Raw genomic sequence first — 14016 nt, 5'->3', positions numbered from 1 at the left:
CTCAATTTTGTGTCTTTGATGTTAAGGTTTACTGTTTTGCTTATTTATTTCTGCTTTCATCATAACTGGTTATGTGGGCAGCATATACCCGTTTTTCAGTGATGAAGACAAGACGTGTACAGACAAATATTATAAAATAAAATGGGTTATGGGAACAACCAAATGTAGATGCTGGTATCACCTTGTGTTGTGCTAACAGACCACATTGTTCCGGTCGTACATAAGAACTAAATGCCCCCGGGTCCTTGCTGTTTTACAGCTCAGGTTGCATTATTTTAATTGCTATTGTAAGATTTTTCGTTTTCGCTCCTTGGTTACTGAAGTGTTTGTTGTACAACTATTCTAGTTGTGGTATGCACTTAGTGTAACATAGCAACATCATGTAAAGCGATTTGTGGAACCTACTAGTTGCAGGTTTGAATCTCCGTCGTGCCAGTTCAGCCTTTCATCATGCTCGGGTTGCTTAAAGGGGTACCTTCAAGTTTTTTAATTATAGCAGCACCCATTATTAGCTGATAAGAGAGTAAAAAAGTGTATCATCCAGAGTAATTCCAGTATTCAGTTGATAGCAATATGCCATATGTTTGAAGTATATGCTACTGAGGTCGGCTTTCTGTACCATTGGAAGTTCTATAGGTGCATATGTTGCACTATAAGTTTCGATTGTTATAATGTTTTTATATGTATATATGTGCTGTAGTTTGTGTAGCATGGACCTAGCTCAAGAGCAAGGGAGCACCAAACAGGGAACATGGCCCCGCGGAAAATACAAGAAGGTCATGGGTAGACTATCTGGTCGGGATAGTGCCCCTTGAAGAGTTCTGTTTTCAGCTTTTTTTGGGCTAAGAGCTGGTGCTGATTTTGTGGGTGTAAGGCTGTTCTAGATTCTGGAAACATGATCATAGAAGACTTGCCTGTTGTGTTTTCTCCTTCTTACAATATTTTGTCTCCAGTCTGGTATCGTCCAGGCTCCTTATCTGGCGTTTCCCCCCAGTATTTTTAAGTGATGCAGCTCATTTAAAAAAAAAAGAGGGCTCAGCTGAGCACCCCGTCCAAAGGGGAGAGGACTAAAACTTGTATGGTTGTTCTGATGTTATATTAATGGAGAAACAGCTTCACTTTTGTCCAGAGGGAGATTTGAAACTAAGCTAACTTGGTCTTCCTTGCAGTGTGTTGCTTGAATAAGAAGAGGTCTTCGTGGAGTGTGAATCCTAGAGAATTTTCATTGTTTATCTGCAGGGACGTGAAGCCTGGTGGTTTTGAATTGAAGAGCCTGGCTTGAATCCGGGATTATGTTTTGCTATTGGCGAACAGGAAGAATTTAGTCTTTGTCAGGAGATGGTAGGAGAAAGAATGGACCACAAGGTACTCCACAGGAGCTGGGGAGAGTCTGTGATTTTGTGGAATGTATTTGTAATAGCTGGTGCCGGATAGTGAAGTAGGATGTGAACCATTTCAAGATAGTGCCTGAAAATCCCATGCATGTTTCCAGGTTGTTGATTAGAGCTGAATGGTCAGCTGTTGTGAAGGCTGCAGCAGGGTCAAGCAGGACCATGAAGCATGGGTTGTTCCTGTTGGAGGATGGGTCGTTGGCAACTTGAAGTGTGGCTCTGTTAGTGCTGCAGGGTGTCTGAAACCTGTTTGGATTTTATTGCAGCACATTCCTTTCTTACCCCTTGATAAATTACAGGAATGCCCCATTTTTTAAATCCGCACTGACCTTTTCTTGAAATAAAAGGGTGGCGAAATATTTTTATAAAGGTCTGAATGTGAAGTTCTTCAGCCATTCATTTTTGCTGACGTATATGACGTTTTTAACGCAGACAGGCAAAAGTGTATTTTGCCTAAATGTATAACTCAACCAGAGGTCACAGAAACCATTTGTAAGCATAACTGATTTTTGATTCATTTTAGAAAACCAAGTACAGTGCATATTCAAACAAAATTTCAGTGCTTTTTGATAATATTCCGAAGTAAACACATAATAATTGGTGATTATTTTGATGCCCTTTTCTACTAGAATCTTGATTTAAGTTATGTATTTTGTGCAGCTGAATTCGTAAAGAAAATAGATGAGTACCTTTCTTCTTTGCATTTTACTACTACGTGTAAATTGATATACATGTTTGGAAAATGTACTTTTATATCCCTGCTGCCAGTGCATAATGTGTATTCACATTTTCCATAACTAGTCATCAAATTTGGCAAGAAGTAGATCATTAAGGAAACAGTGTGACTCCGTTGAAATGATGATTGCCTATGAGGGTAAATCATATTTTGGTTTTAAATGCTAAAGCACCCTTCTATAAGCCTAGGTTATTAACTTAGCTGATTTGGCGTGGGCCATGTTTATTAGTTTGTCCCGCTGGAGTCGGGCATCAGAGTTTAATTTTTTTTAAAGAGTTTTGCCTTCGTCCTCCTGCTGTCACAAAAACAGGGCAAGGTAAAGTCTAATTATCAGCAGTTTCTTGGGCTGTGGCTGTCAATTTTACCTTATGTACCTAAAATTGAGATAAGGGATTAGGGTGGGGGATGTGTGGAGGCAAGGCATGAGTATGTGGACGTGATATTCCTGAACTGTTTAAATGCACATATCGTACCTGTGGTCAGAGTTTCTTGTCTTGAGGGACTTGCAGCAGTATTTTTTCCATCAGCAGCAAGCTTCATATTCCGGATTCCAGGCCCTATTTAATGAATCTCTTGCTTTCGCTGCCCTGAGAGAGATATCTTTTTAATCCTTGGTGAGATAATTCTTAGGTATGTGGTTCCCATAGACAAAATGGCATCCAGCATTACTGATCATCTAAGTAGTTTAGAATTTTGACAAAATGTAAAGAATTGGAACATAATAAGATCAACATCAGTGGTTCTTAACCTGTGGTCTAGGTACCCCTGGGGCTCCCAAAGCCTCTTTGGGGGTCCGCAGCAGTTTATACAAAGTTGAAAATGTGAAAACGTTTCCAAATTAAATTGTAAATTAAACTAAATATTCCAATATTTGGGCATTTGTTTGGTGTATTCATTTTTTGGGGTATTTTTTATATATTGTCTTGAGGTTTAAATCATAGAAATTGTTTAGACTGGGGTCCACAGCATCCAATAATGACTCAATTGGGGTCTCTGGTGTCCAATAATTAGTTATTGGGGTTCACAGTAGTTCAAAGGTTAACAACCGCTGGTCTACATTATGGGGTTGCTACGCACCTACAATCTACTGGTTTCCAACTTTACTCTAATGCCTGGGAATTGGTTGACGATTCATCTTAGGTGTTTAGCACATGGGTCTATTATTACTTGTGGTTCGGGGCAGACAAGAGGCCCAGTAGGTATTACAGATACCAACTCTTGATGAATCTGTCCCTGCACCTAGACCTGTGTTCGCTGTTCTAGCTGCATTTTTCTCACCTCTTCAAATGCTAATTCTTTGTTGGGAGAAATGGGAGAGCAAAGGCTGATTAGCCTTCAGGAACTTTAAGTAGGGAAAAGGTAACTTTCTAGAAGTTACTTTTCTTTCATATTTAGTCAAAATCCGAATTTGCCACTGAATTGTATTTTTATTAATTAAAAATAGTTGTATTATTTTTCTATATTTTTCCTAACCGAAATTAGCATGATTAAATGTAATGAGTTAACCCAGTGTTTCCTATATAACAGTCAGGCTTGCTACCGTGAAAATAGCTTTTGGGGATTTTAGATACCATGCACCCTACCTTATGGATAATAAGGGCTACATAGGGGTAATATATAAATATTTAAAATGAAGGTTTTAAGCTGTCAAAATGGTTTATTTTGAAAGGTCAAATAGCAATTTTTATGCTGATACAGTCAGGCAACAAATGATAGGCCTGCAGTCATGTATGCCGTACCGTAGAGGTTTGCAAAATATGTGCTGCAGTGCACTACAGACATCTAACATAAAGGGCCTAAGCACCATTTGTATTGTATATTAAGGACAGATATGTTAAATATGCCAATCAGGTGTATATCACTTTCATAATATTTAAGGGAGAAGCACCGGCACTTTACCACTGGTTAGCGGTGATAACGTGCACAGAGTTCTTATGCCTTCAAAAATAGTCAAGGCAAAAATCTGGGGGTACAACACTCAAATGTTAGTCAATTCATACAGAGTTTATTTGTGATTCTCTGGCCCTCTTTTTGTGTAAAACAGTGATGTCAAGAAAGATGAATCAGTGTTTAACTATCGTCTCCTTCCAATGTTGTGTTGGTATTAATTATCATAGCCTTGACGATTTTAAATCATAATTTTATTTCTATGCATCATTTAACAAACTGGCATGAGTACAGTCTGTTCCTTTTTCCATATTGGAAATCTTGCTATCCCAAAAGTGCTGTCTCTAAGGGTATGCCTGGGCTTGTCCAAATCCATACCGTCTCAAATGAACTTGTTTGTTAGTGCTTGAAATGACAAAAAAAAAAAAAATTCAGGGATCACTTGGCTACCGTGTCTCACGAAATAGTAGAAACCAGACATGACTGTTTCAATGATTTTCTCTGATAATTTCCGTTGTGCTCCTACTTAGACTTCTGGCTATTCAAAATCAATCAATACATATAGTCTCTGAGACCATCCTAAGATTTTTTATGTCACTAGTTCTTTGGTCAGTTACACTGGCTTCCTCTGAAATTATATGATCTGTTTTAGAGATTTCTGTTACATATAAGGTGGTGTCTGAAAACTCTCCAGGCTGTTTAAACAAGGACATGAAACTCTGTCAGCTGCTTTGAAAGCGGTGTTGGGAATATAAGACCCTTTTGGTGTCCTGAGTACTTATAAGTGCCATCCCTCGACAGCTCCTGAGATGGTAGCGGTTCTCAACCGCTCACCCCGGTTCGCCTAGCGGCTCAGGAAGACGAGATATCGGCCCGGCGTGTTGAGGCCTACAGAAAACTCGGGAGCCAGGGTCCACAGTAGCCACAGGAGCCGGAGGAGAGCTCTGACCGGCCTGACACCATCGAGCGGTGGCGCCGTGCTCTGGAGGCGCCACTGCGATATTTACAAGCGGAACTGCGGGGTGGCATCCATGTCCCGAGGCTGCAACGGTGATCACTTCTTGCGCCCTGAAATCAGCGAGGCCAACACTGGCGTTGCGGTGACGACGAGAAGCGCGCCTGCCGAGAGTTGATTAATGGCGGCGGTGCGCTCCTAGCAACGAGAGCCTCCCTGCTGCTTGCCCCTGCGTGGTAGATGTGCGTTGGGCGCCCGGATCGGGGCAGCGGTCTACCACACACGTTTACACACGGAAGGTAACTGGCGCATCTTCCCCCCACCCCCCAAGCACTGTCAGACTCGCCTGCACTGCGCTGCGAGGCTGTGGTTCCACAGCGCCACCGATACCACCAACATTAGAATTGCGCAGAGACGTCAGGGATCCGTGGCTGCAGCGGTGATTACGCTCCCACACCTGGAATCTGGTGAGGTGGGCGCTAAGGAGCAAAGACGACGCAAGGTGTGCCTGCCGTGCATCTGCTGGTAGGGGCAGTGAACCCTTGTGAGGGGCAAATCTTCAGCCTGCCTCATCAGCGTAAAGTTGTACATAGCTGCAGCAGGAGGGACCCTGGGGGCTACAGTTTTAACTCATCAAGGCATTGAGGTGAGGCCCCCCCACCCCCTTTCTGGGGGGCTCAAGCGGAGCCAGGGGAGAGCCGTCGGCCCTCTGCAGTTTCCCCTGAGTTACGGGCCCCGCTCCTTGGGGAGAAAAGGCTTGACTTTAGACCTCAAGGGCCTGTGTTTTGAACGATGATACTCTGCCTAGTTGACCTCACTGGTGAACGTTGTTGGATTGGTGCCTTTGCCTGCCCCCAATACTTCAGCTCCGTCGGAACACACATTGGATACCACGATTGATCGCGTCAAGGTTTCCGGGTCCCGTGGGGCGAAGCTGGTCCAGACTAACAAACTGGACAGGTACACAGTTATAAAGGACGCTCCGCAGAACCGACTGTCCGGAGAGGTTGTTCAGGGGAAGAGGGACAGGAGCCGTCGCTCAAGGATGTCCTGGAGGCTATCACTGGGGTCAAAACTTCACTGGAACACAAAATGGACACCATGGCGATTGACATCAATCTTATTAGGGCCGACCTAGGGAAGCTCAACAAAAAAGTCAAGCAGGTAGAAATAATGACCTTCAGCCTTGTTGGCAATGTCACGCAACTACAAAGTACCGGAGAAATCGGAAGGGCAATCCCCGGACCTGTTCGTTGAGGGCCTTATTCTTAAACACCGGCAGCCCAAAGGCCTCAGCAAATTTTTTGTTATTGAACTCGCCCATAGGGTCCCGGGCGGCCGTACCAAACTGGGCGCTCCCCTGCGGCCCATGCTGGCTCGGGTCTTGAACTATCGGGACAGGAATGTTGAACTCCAGAGCGGGGGCTCCCTTCGCTATGAAAATGCTGACATTTCCTTTGTTCCCGACTTCACACAGAGAGTACAGAAGCAGAGGAAGTCCTTCCTTTCTGTGAAACGTGACCTGAGAGAAAGGGGCCTGAAATACTCAATGCTGTTTCCGGCACGTCTTCGGGTCCAAGCAGACGGAAGAGCGTGGTTCTTTGACCAGCCTAAAGCAGTGGCAGAGTGGATCGAATATCGCGAAGCAAAGAATCAGGGCGATCGCGGCGCCAGGAAACAGGTGGACATCTTAAGCGGCCTGAATTAGAACTCTTGAGTATGGCGGCTTTGAACTGAGTAACGGGGACTTTGATGTGGGGTGGGGTGGGTGGGGTACTTGAGTTTTTCATTGCGGGAGCTGGTGATACTATATATGCTTTAAGTTCTTTTCCTATTAGGGGTGTTACACTTTACATATGTAGGGGTGGGGACACGGAGCACACTATTTCCCCTTCCTTTCTTCCCGTGAATTTCTTTCTAGGGCGACCGGCACTCTGCAGGTTTCCGATGGCCAGTTCCAAGCCCAGAGTGCAGGGCAGCGGGGTGGGGGGTTGTTGGTTTGGGGTTTTTTGTTTATTTGTTATTTGTTACATTTGTTCTATTGGTGCAATGTATGGGTACACTTGCAGAAGAGTTGCAGAAAGAATACAAGCCAGGGACTTCTTGACCTACGGTTTCTTATAGCAGGCATAATGGGGGATAAAAACATTAAAATTTTGAGCTGGAATGTTAACAGATTAGGAGATAAAATCAAATGAAGTGTGGTTCTCCAATACATTAAGAGGCACTCTCCTGACATAGTCCTGCTCCAGGAGACGCATCTGGTTGGAAATTTATGTAAGTCGATGCACAGGGGAGGGTATAAATTAATTGCGCATTCTGGTTTCACCACAGGTTCTAGGGGTGTAGATATTATGATGAGGAACACCTTCCCATTGGCAGTTGACTCCACATGGGTGGATGATAGAGGCAGATATGTCGCTATATCCGGGATGTGAGAGGGCCGGCTCATCACCTTTATGTCTGTTTATGTTCCCCCGGGCTTACAGGGGACAACATTTGCCGATATTGGCGCGGCCTTGCTCACTATTCTGGATGGGCTCCTGGTCCTGCGGGGGGGGGGGGGACTTTAATGCAGTGGTCTCGGGTACATTGGATAGATATCCCCCTCGAGAGGCGAGACCGTCTGCCCGTTGGCTGCCAGACTTCCTTGAGGCGATGGGACTGGTCGATGGCTAGAGAGTATATTATCCAGATCGGGTTCAGCACACCTTTCACTCTGGGGCGCACAACAGTCTCTCCCGTCTAGACTATTGTCTTGTGCCAGCCACGCAAGCCACACATATCAACAAAATTAAACACTTAGCTAGAGGTATCTCTGAGCATTCGCCTGTCTGGGTTCACCTGCTCGTAAGTGTGGGTGGAGTTGGTAGTTTGGCCACAATTAACCCTTGGTATCTTCGTAACCCCAAGATCCGTAAAGAGCTAATTAAAGCTATTGACAACTATTTTTCCGACAATGAGGGGTCAGTGTCCTCTTCACGGTCCTTGTGGGAAGCATTTAAAACTGTAATTCAGGGACAAGCCCTGTCCTTGATATCTGGCTCCAAGAGAGACAAACAAAAAGAGGTCCTCGAGCTTGAAGCAGACATATATAGACTGGAGGGAGAACTGGAGTCGGGTGTAACGCCGAAGAAGCTCCATCTGCTGAATCTGAAACAGTACGACTATAAAGCACTAGTCTCAGATAGAGCCAAGGCCCTGAGTAGAGAGCAGCAGGCAAGCCTTTATGATTCGGGAGACAAGGCCTAGAAGCTCATAGCTTGGCTGGACAAAAAGGAATGGGCGAATCGACTAGTTCCGGAGCTCAAAATACAGGGAGGTGTCTCAATCACAGAGCCACAGGAAATAGTAGACAGGTTTGTGGAACATTTCCACTCCGTATATACAGCGGTGTCCTCCCACACTGAAGCGGACTCTCAGGACCTACTGCGAGATATGAAGCTTCCCTGTCTCTCCCTCGATGACCGGAAATATATGGATAGCCCTCTTACAAGCGATCCGCTCCTTGAATTCTGGGAAAGCTTTGGGCCCAAATGGACTTTCCATTGAGCTCTACAAGCTGAGACCAGATAAGCTAGCCCCCTATTTGAAGTCTATGTTTGAAGAATCTAGGGAAGTGGGAATAATGACCCGGGAACAAAGAATAGCTACTATTGTCGCCATCCACAAGGAAGGGGAGGCCAAAACAGACTGCGCCTCATACAGGCCCATCTCTCTTTTAAACGCCGAACCTAAGATTCTGGCCAAACTCTTACCCAACCGCTTGGTGAAGGTGATTGGTGGCTTAGTGCACCCGGATCAATTTGGTTTTATGCCGCATAGAAATACAGCCCTGAACTTGCGCAGAGTTCATGGCGTGATAGACAGAGTCCATACCCTTCTGGAGCCTGCTGTGATTGTGTCGTTGGACGCAACCATGGCCTTCGATACCATAGAGTGGCCATACTTGTGGGCAGTTCTGGCGAAACTGGGACTTGGCCTGGAGTACATTCAGTGGGTACGTCTTTTATATTCGGAACCCCTGGCTCCAGTGGTGGTAAATAACAAGGTCTCAGCCTCCTTTCTACTCAGTCGAGGGACTCGTCAGGGTTGCCCACTATCCCCCCTTCTCTTTCCCTGGCCTTGGAACCCCTTGCCGCTTGGATACGTTGGGACCCAATGATAAGAGGTTTGCGGTGGTCCCCCGGATGGGAGGACCGCATATCCTTGTATGCAGATGACATCTTACTCTATTTGTCCTCCCCTAAGAAATCGCTCATAGTGGTGCTGGACATTCTTACAGTCTTCGGTAGATTCTCTGGACTTTCCATCAATTGGAGTAAATCGTTATTATTTGTTCTGAGGGGGGACCCTCCCGTCCCTCCCCAGAACTGCCCAATACAAATTAACCTGAATGGATTTAAATATTTGGGGATTTGTGTCTCACTGGACCCCTCTGGCCGTTATGCCCAGAATCTCCTTCCCCCTCTTCGTAGACTTAAAGGCGACATTGCCAGCTGGAAGACTCTCCCTATTTCACTCTTGGGCAGAGCTACTCTGTTTAAAATGATAGCATTACCACGGTTCTCATATGCCCTGCAAAATACCCTAGATCTAGTTCCAGCAAGTTATTTTAAGGAGGTTGAGAGCCTGCAGAGGGACCTATTATGGGACGGCAGGCCTCGAATCGCCTTGAACAAGCTAACGCTACACTGGTATGATGGAGGCATTAGCCTCCCAGATATTCAGAAATACTATTGGGCTTCCCATATGGCAGCTATTAATCATGGCACATATGGTTGGGCAGATGACCCGGGTTACGCCATGGACAGATGGCTCCTTCCGGATGGCACTTATGGTAGGGCGTTGTACTCCCGACCTAAGCGGTTTAAACTAACAGGCCCCACAAAGCACTCGGTTTAAATTTGGCACAACGCCACTAATTTTCTCGGCTGGAAGCACAGACTAACATTAGCCACCCCTCTTTGGGATTCAGAGAAATTGAGCGACCTGTGGAGGACGAAGGGGTTCGACAGGTGGGACCTTATCGGGATCTCAGCAATTAAAGATGTTTTGGGAAAGGGGGAGATAAAGTCCTTCAGCATGCTTCAAAATGAATATGATTTGGCAGACACAGAAAGTTTTCGCTATACGCAGGTCTCACACTCACTTCAGTCTTCATTTCCTAGAGGAGCCGATCCCCCAGAGGCTTTCCCTCTGGAGGACAGAGTCTTAGATGGTCACCTCCCTGACAAAACGATATCATTAATATATAAAAAGTTAATTAACCACATGGCGGACCCCCCCTCATGATATTGCGAGATAAGTGGGTGCAAGATGGGCTAGAGCTGGATGATGAGGATTGGCAGGCAGCAGTGACCTCCCCCAAAGTGGTGGCCATCCCGGCACGCCTGCGACTGGTTCAGCTTAAGATACTTCACAGGATCTACATAACAGGACCTAGATTAGTGCACATGGGGTGGTCTGATACAGGGGAATGCAAACGGTGATGTGGCCTTACTGGAACGTTTATGCACATCATCTGGGAATGCACACATATCAACCTTTTTTGATGCCTAGTGCACGACATGATTAATGAGGTATTACATGTCTCCCTCCGTCCCAAGGTGAGAAGGTGCCTCTTGAATATCTGGGAGCCCATGGATTTAAACACTTCACAGACTCAGTGGGCCACTCTGTGGTTCATGTTGGCAAAACGAAACATCGCTCAGCTGTGGGGGGCAGCACATCCACCCACATTGGAAGCTTGGGAGAAAAACCTCAATTGGTGCATATTTAGAGAAAAGACAGTGTATTTGGCAAGGGGGTGCCCTAAGAAGTTGTCACATATTTGGAACCCATGGAATACCTTTAGAGGAGAGATCTGTACACCTCCTCGAAATGTTGAACATGATGACCCTATTTCTCCGTGATGTTCTTCTGATATGTACTATCTGTATATCCTTCCATCCTTCCATTCATGCGTTGTGCAAAGTGTCAACCACTTGATCCACGGTAATGTACCATTCACCGGTCATTGTTTAATAAAAAGAATGTTAAAAAAAAAAGACCCTTTTGGTGGTCTGAAGATTCGAGTATGTTTGAGTACGTTGTAAAAACTCTTTCTTCCACTCAGTCAAGCATTGGAATAATTTGGCTGAGTCTGTTTGGAAGAAGGGCTTATGCATGGTGTTTCATATATGGACCAAAAGAACTTTGTTTCTTTTGGCCCGCTTACTCTCTGACACTTTAGGTGCTTGAGTTCCTTTTTTGAGTTTAGAGCGATATATATATCGATAATCAAACTTGATTTCTCCACACCTCCACATCAACGACGGGCAACCAGAGAATCCACGAACCACAGGAATCTTTGGCATAAAGATCTTTTATTCAAATGCTCCTCAGGACGATGCGTTTCGGACACCACTTGCCCTTAATTATTTTTATATATATATATATATATATATATATATAAGAGGTGGTCAGAGGCCACGCCCCTTTTTGCACTACTCTGCAGACGCGCCTCCTGGTGCACTGCTGGTGGGTCGTTGAGGTCCCCTTGTGTCCTGTTGGACACACCAACTGACAGACTGATACACACATTTACACAGATTATTCACCCACCCATACATTCACTAAGACATGTTTACTCACCCATATATTCACTAAGACATGTTTAACCACTCACTCATACAGTCAGTCACGCACCCAACAAATCATCCATACAGACACTCATACACCCTCTCATTCTTCGAATACACCTTGGCGTATATATATAACATTCTTAAACTTTTTAGAAACACTCACCATCACAGGATGATGTCATTAGTGATGTCATGATTGATGTCATTTGCGATATCATCAGTGATGTCTCTGACTATGTCATGAGTGATGTAATATGTTACGTCATCAGCAGTGCATTGCGGGGGCGCAAGTTATAGTTAGCTCAGCTAAGTATAACGGCTGAATTTCTCTGTTTTTTTACGAGTGAAATAGCAGCCTAACTATAACGTCCATGAAACCTGTGGTTTTTTTCAGTGAATATCTAAGGTTTTTTAAGTGCTAATTCCTAACTATAACGTCCCTGAAACCAGTGGCTTTTGCAGTGAATAAAAATATATATATATGTATTCAAAGTTATTACCCAATTTGGCCTAATAGCATTGCCACAGATGGGTGAAACTCTTGCTTACATATGGCATAGTCTTGGAAACATGTCCTCATACATTCTTTCCAGTTGCAAGGCTGCTTTTATCTAACCATTCCCCACATTGACCCCATTGTGAAACTTGTGAGTCATCTTCACACTCCACCAGGAAGGACCTATGTAAATGCTGTTACTAACAGACCCATGGGGGAGTTAAAATCTGAAGGAGCGGTGGACTATTTGGAAGGGTTCACGTTAGTGGTTTAATTATACACTGCTTTGTTTGGGTGCTCTCTTGGCTCCAGCATGTAGTTCTGTTTTCACTCCATGCTCTGCACCTAATGCTTCCTACCAACCTTATCATACTGTAAATCCTCCCAGAACCCTTCCCATCCCATGTGCCTTGGTGTGATGGCATTGAATTAATGTTAAGATAAAGAGCCTGGAACCGATGGTGAGCATGAGTAAAATGTGAAAACACAGTTATCTGAGGACTGCTTGAAAACTGGCAATTTATTAGCTGGAATGTGAGCAAAAAATGGATGACGGCAGCAAATGCTGAAAAAGTTACATTGTGCTTCGGGTTCATTGAAAGGTTAGGTTCTTCAAAGTTTCTAAAAGTTGTAAACTCTGTATTTATCACCATAACTGGAGGAAGCTTCCAGCAAGGGTTTCTTTACATAAGTAGTCATGCGCGCTACATCTGGTATTTTAGTTGGCCAGTTAAGAACGTACCTTATGATTGTGTAACCGGTCCCAATATTGATTCCTTCTAGGTATTATTTTGGCATTGCCAATTAATCACTTGTGGATAAATTGTTTATTTTCACAATGTCTGTGTTCATCTTCTAACCTGTGTTTGTCTGTTCCTAGGCACAGGAAGTGGATCTCTCTCTCATGCTATTATACGGACCATTGCGCCCACCGGGCATCTGTACACCGTCGAGTTCCACCAGCAGAGGGCAGAAAAGGCAAATGAAGAGTTCAAGGAACACAAAGTTGACCACCTGGTGACGGTCAAGAATCAGGATGTGTGCAATAACGGGTTTGGTGTCACGGATGTCGCAGACGCTGTGTTCCTGGACATTCCGTCTCCATGGGAAGCCATTGGTCATGCAAAGGAGGCCTTGAAAATCAAAGGTAATTGTGTCAAGTAGATCATGTGGTCTGTATGACGCAGTAAGAGCAGGTTGTGCTTGTCCACATATTGAGCCGGTTTAATGCTCAGGTGCAGCATATATGTATTTGCACTTAAAGTGTTGACGTCAGACAACTGACTGTAATGCAAATCAGTGTATGCAGATATTTGTTAGTAAAAAAAACTGCTTTCCACCCACAGTGGTTACCATCTATGAATATGGAGCAGGGGTTTGAAGTGTATTTTTGAACTGCAGTAAATGTATTCTTTCAATCCGCTGAATATGTAACTGCATGGGAACATGTGGACGAAATTCAGATCATCATTGATGAAAGCGTAGGGCTATGTACTTTTATTTTCATTCAGTTTTAGTTTTCATTCATTTAACCCCTTCCTACATCTAGCATAATCGGGAACGATATACTAAATGTTCTCATATTCAACTAGAAATATCATCGTGCTTTCTGTGTTATCTGTATTATATCTAATTTCTCGAAGCGAAAACAATTAATTCAGACAATATTAATTGCGTTCTTGTTTCTTCTAATGGATTCAAGTTGTTTTGCAATTGTGGTCGATCTCTTTAGGGAAATTAGCAATTGGTACTATCCTAGCGCTCTCCTGTTAACTCTGTTCAACGCTGGGGTCTTCAGATAGTTGTGTTGATTAGTGAGAAGGAGAAGGAAGGGCTGTTTGTGTTTGCAGATAAATATATCGATTAGTGAAAGGGAACAGAAATGTGCGCCTGTCTATTCAGTCCTCCTAGGTGGAGTGCCAAGA

General features: G+C 44.4%; 1 protein-coding gene across 7 annotated transcripts in view; it reads left to right on the top strand.

Annotated features, from left to right (window-relative positions):
* TRMT61A (tRNA methyltransferase 61A) overlaps positions 1 to 14016 on the top strand; it is a 122713-nt gene that overhangs the window by 44093 nt on the left and 64604 nt on the right. For all 7 annotated transcript variants that reach the window (XM_085626296.1, XM_085626301.1, XM_085626300.1 and 4 more), the window contains exon 3: positions 12972 to 13238. In XM_085626296.1, the coding sequence (XP_085482422.1) occupies positions 12972 to 13238 (267 nt within the window). The remainder of the gene's footprint in view (positions 1 to 12971; positions 13239 to 14016) is intronic.

The sequence above is a fragment of the Triturus cristatus genome, chromosome 9 (genome assembly GCF_964204655.1).
Source record: "Triturus cristatus chromosome 9, aTriCri1.1, whole genome shotgun sequence".
In the NCBI taxonomy this organism is placed as follows: domain Eukaryota; kingdom Metazoa; phylum Chordata; class Amphibia; order Caudata; family Salamandridae; genus Triturus; species Triturus cristatus.
The sequence above is the reverse complement of the archived record's forward strand: the minus strand, read 5'-3'. Positions and strand labels throughout refer to the sequence as shown.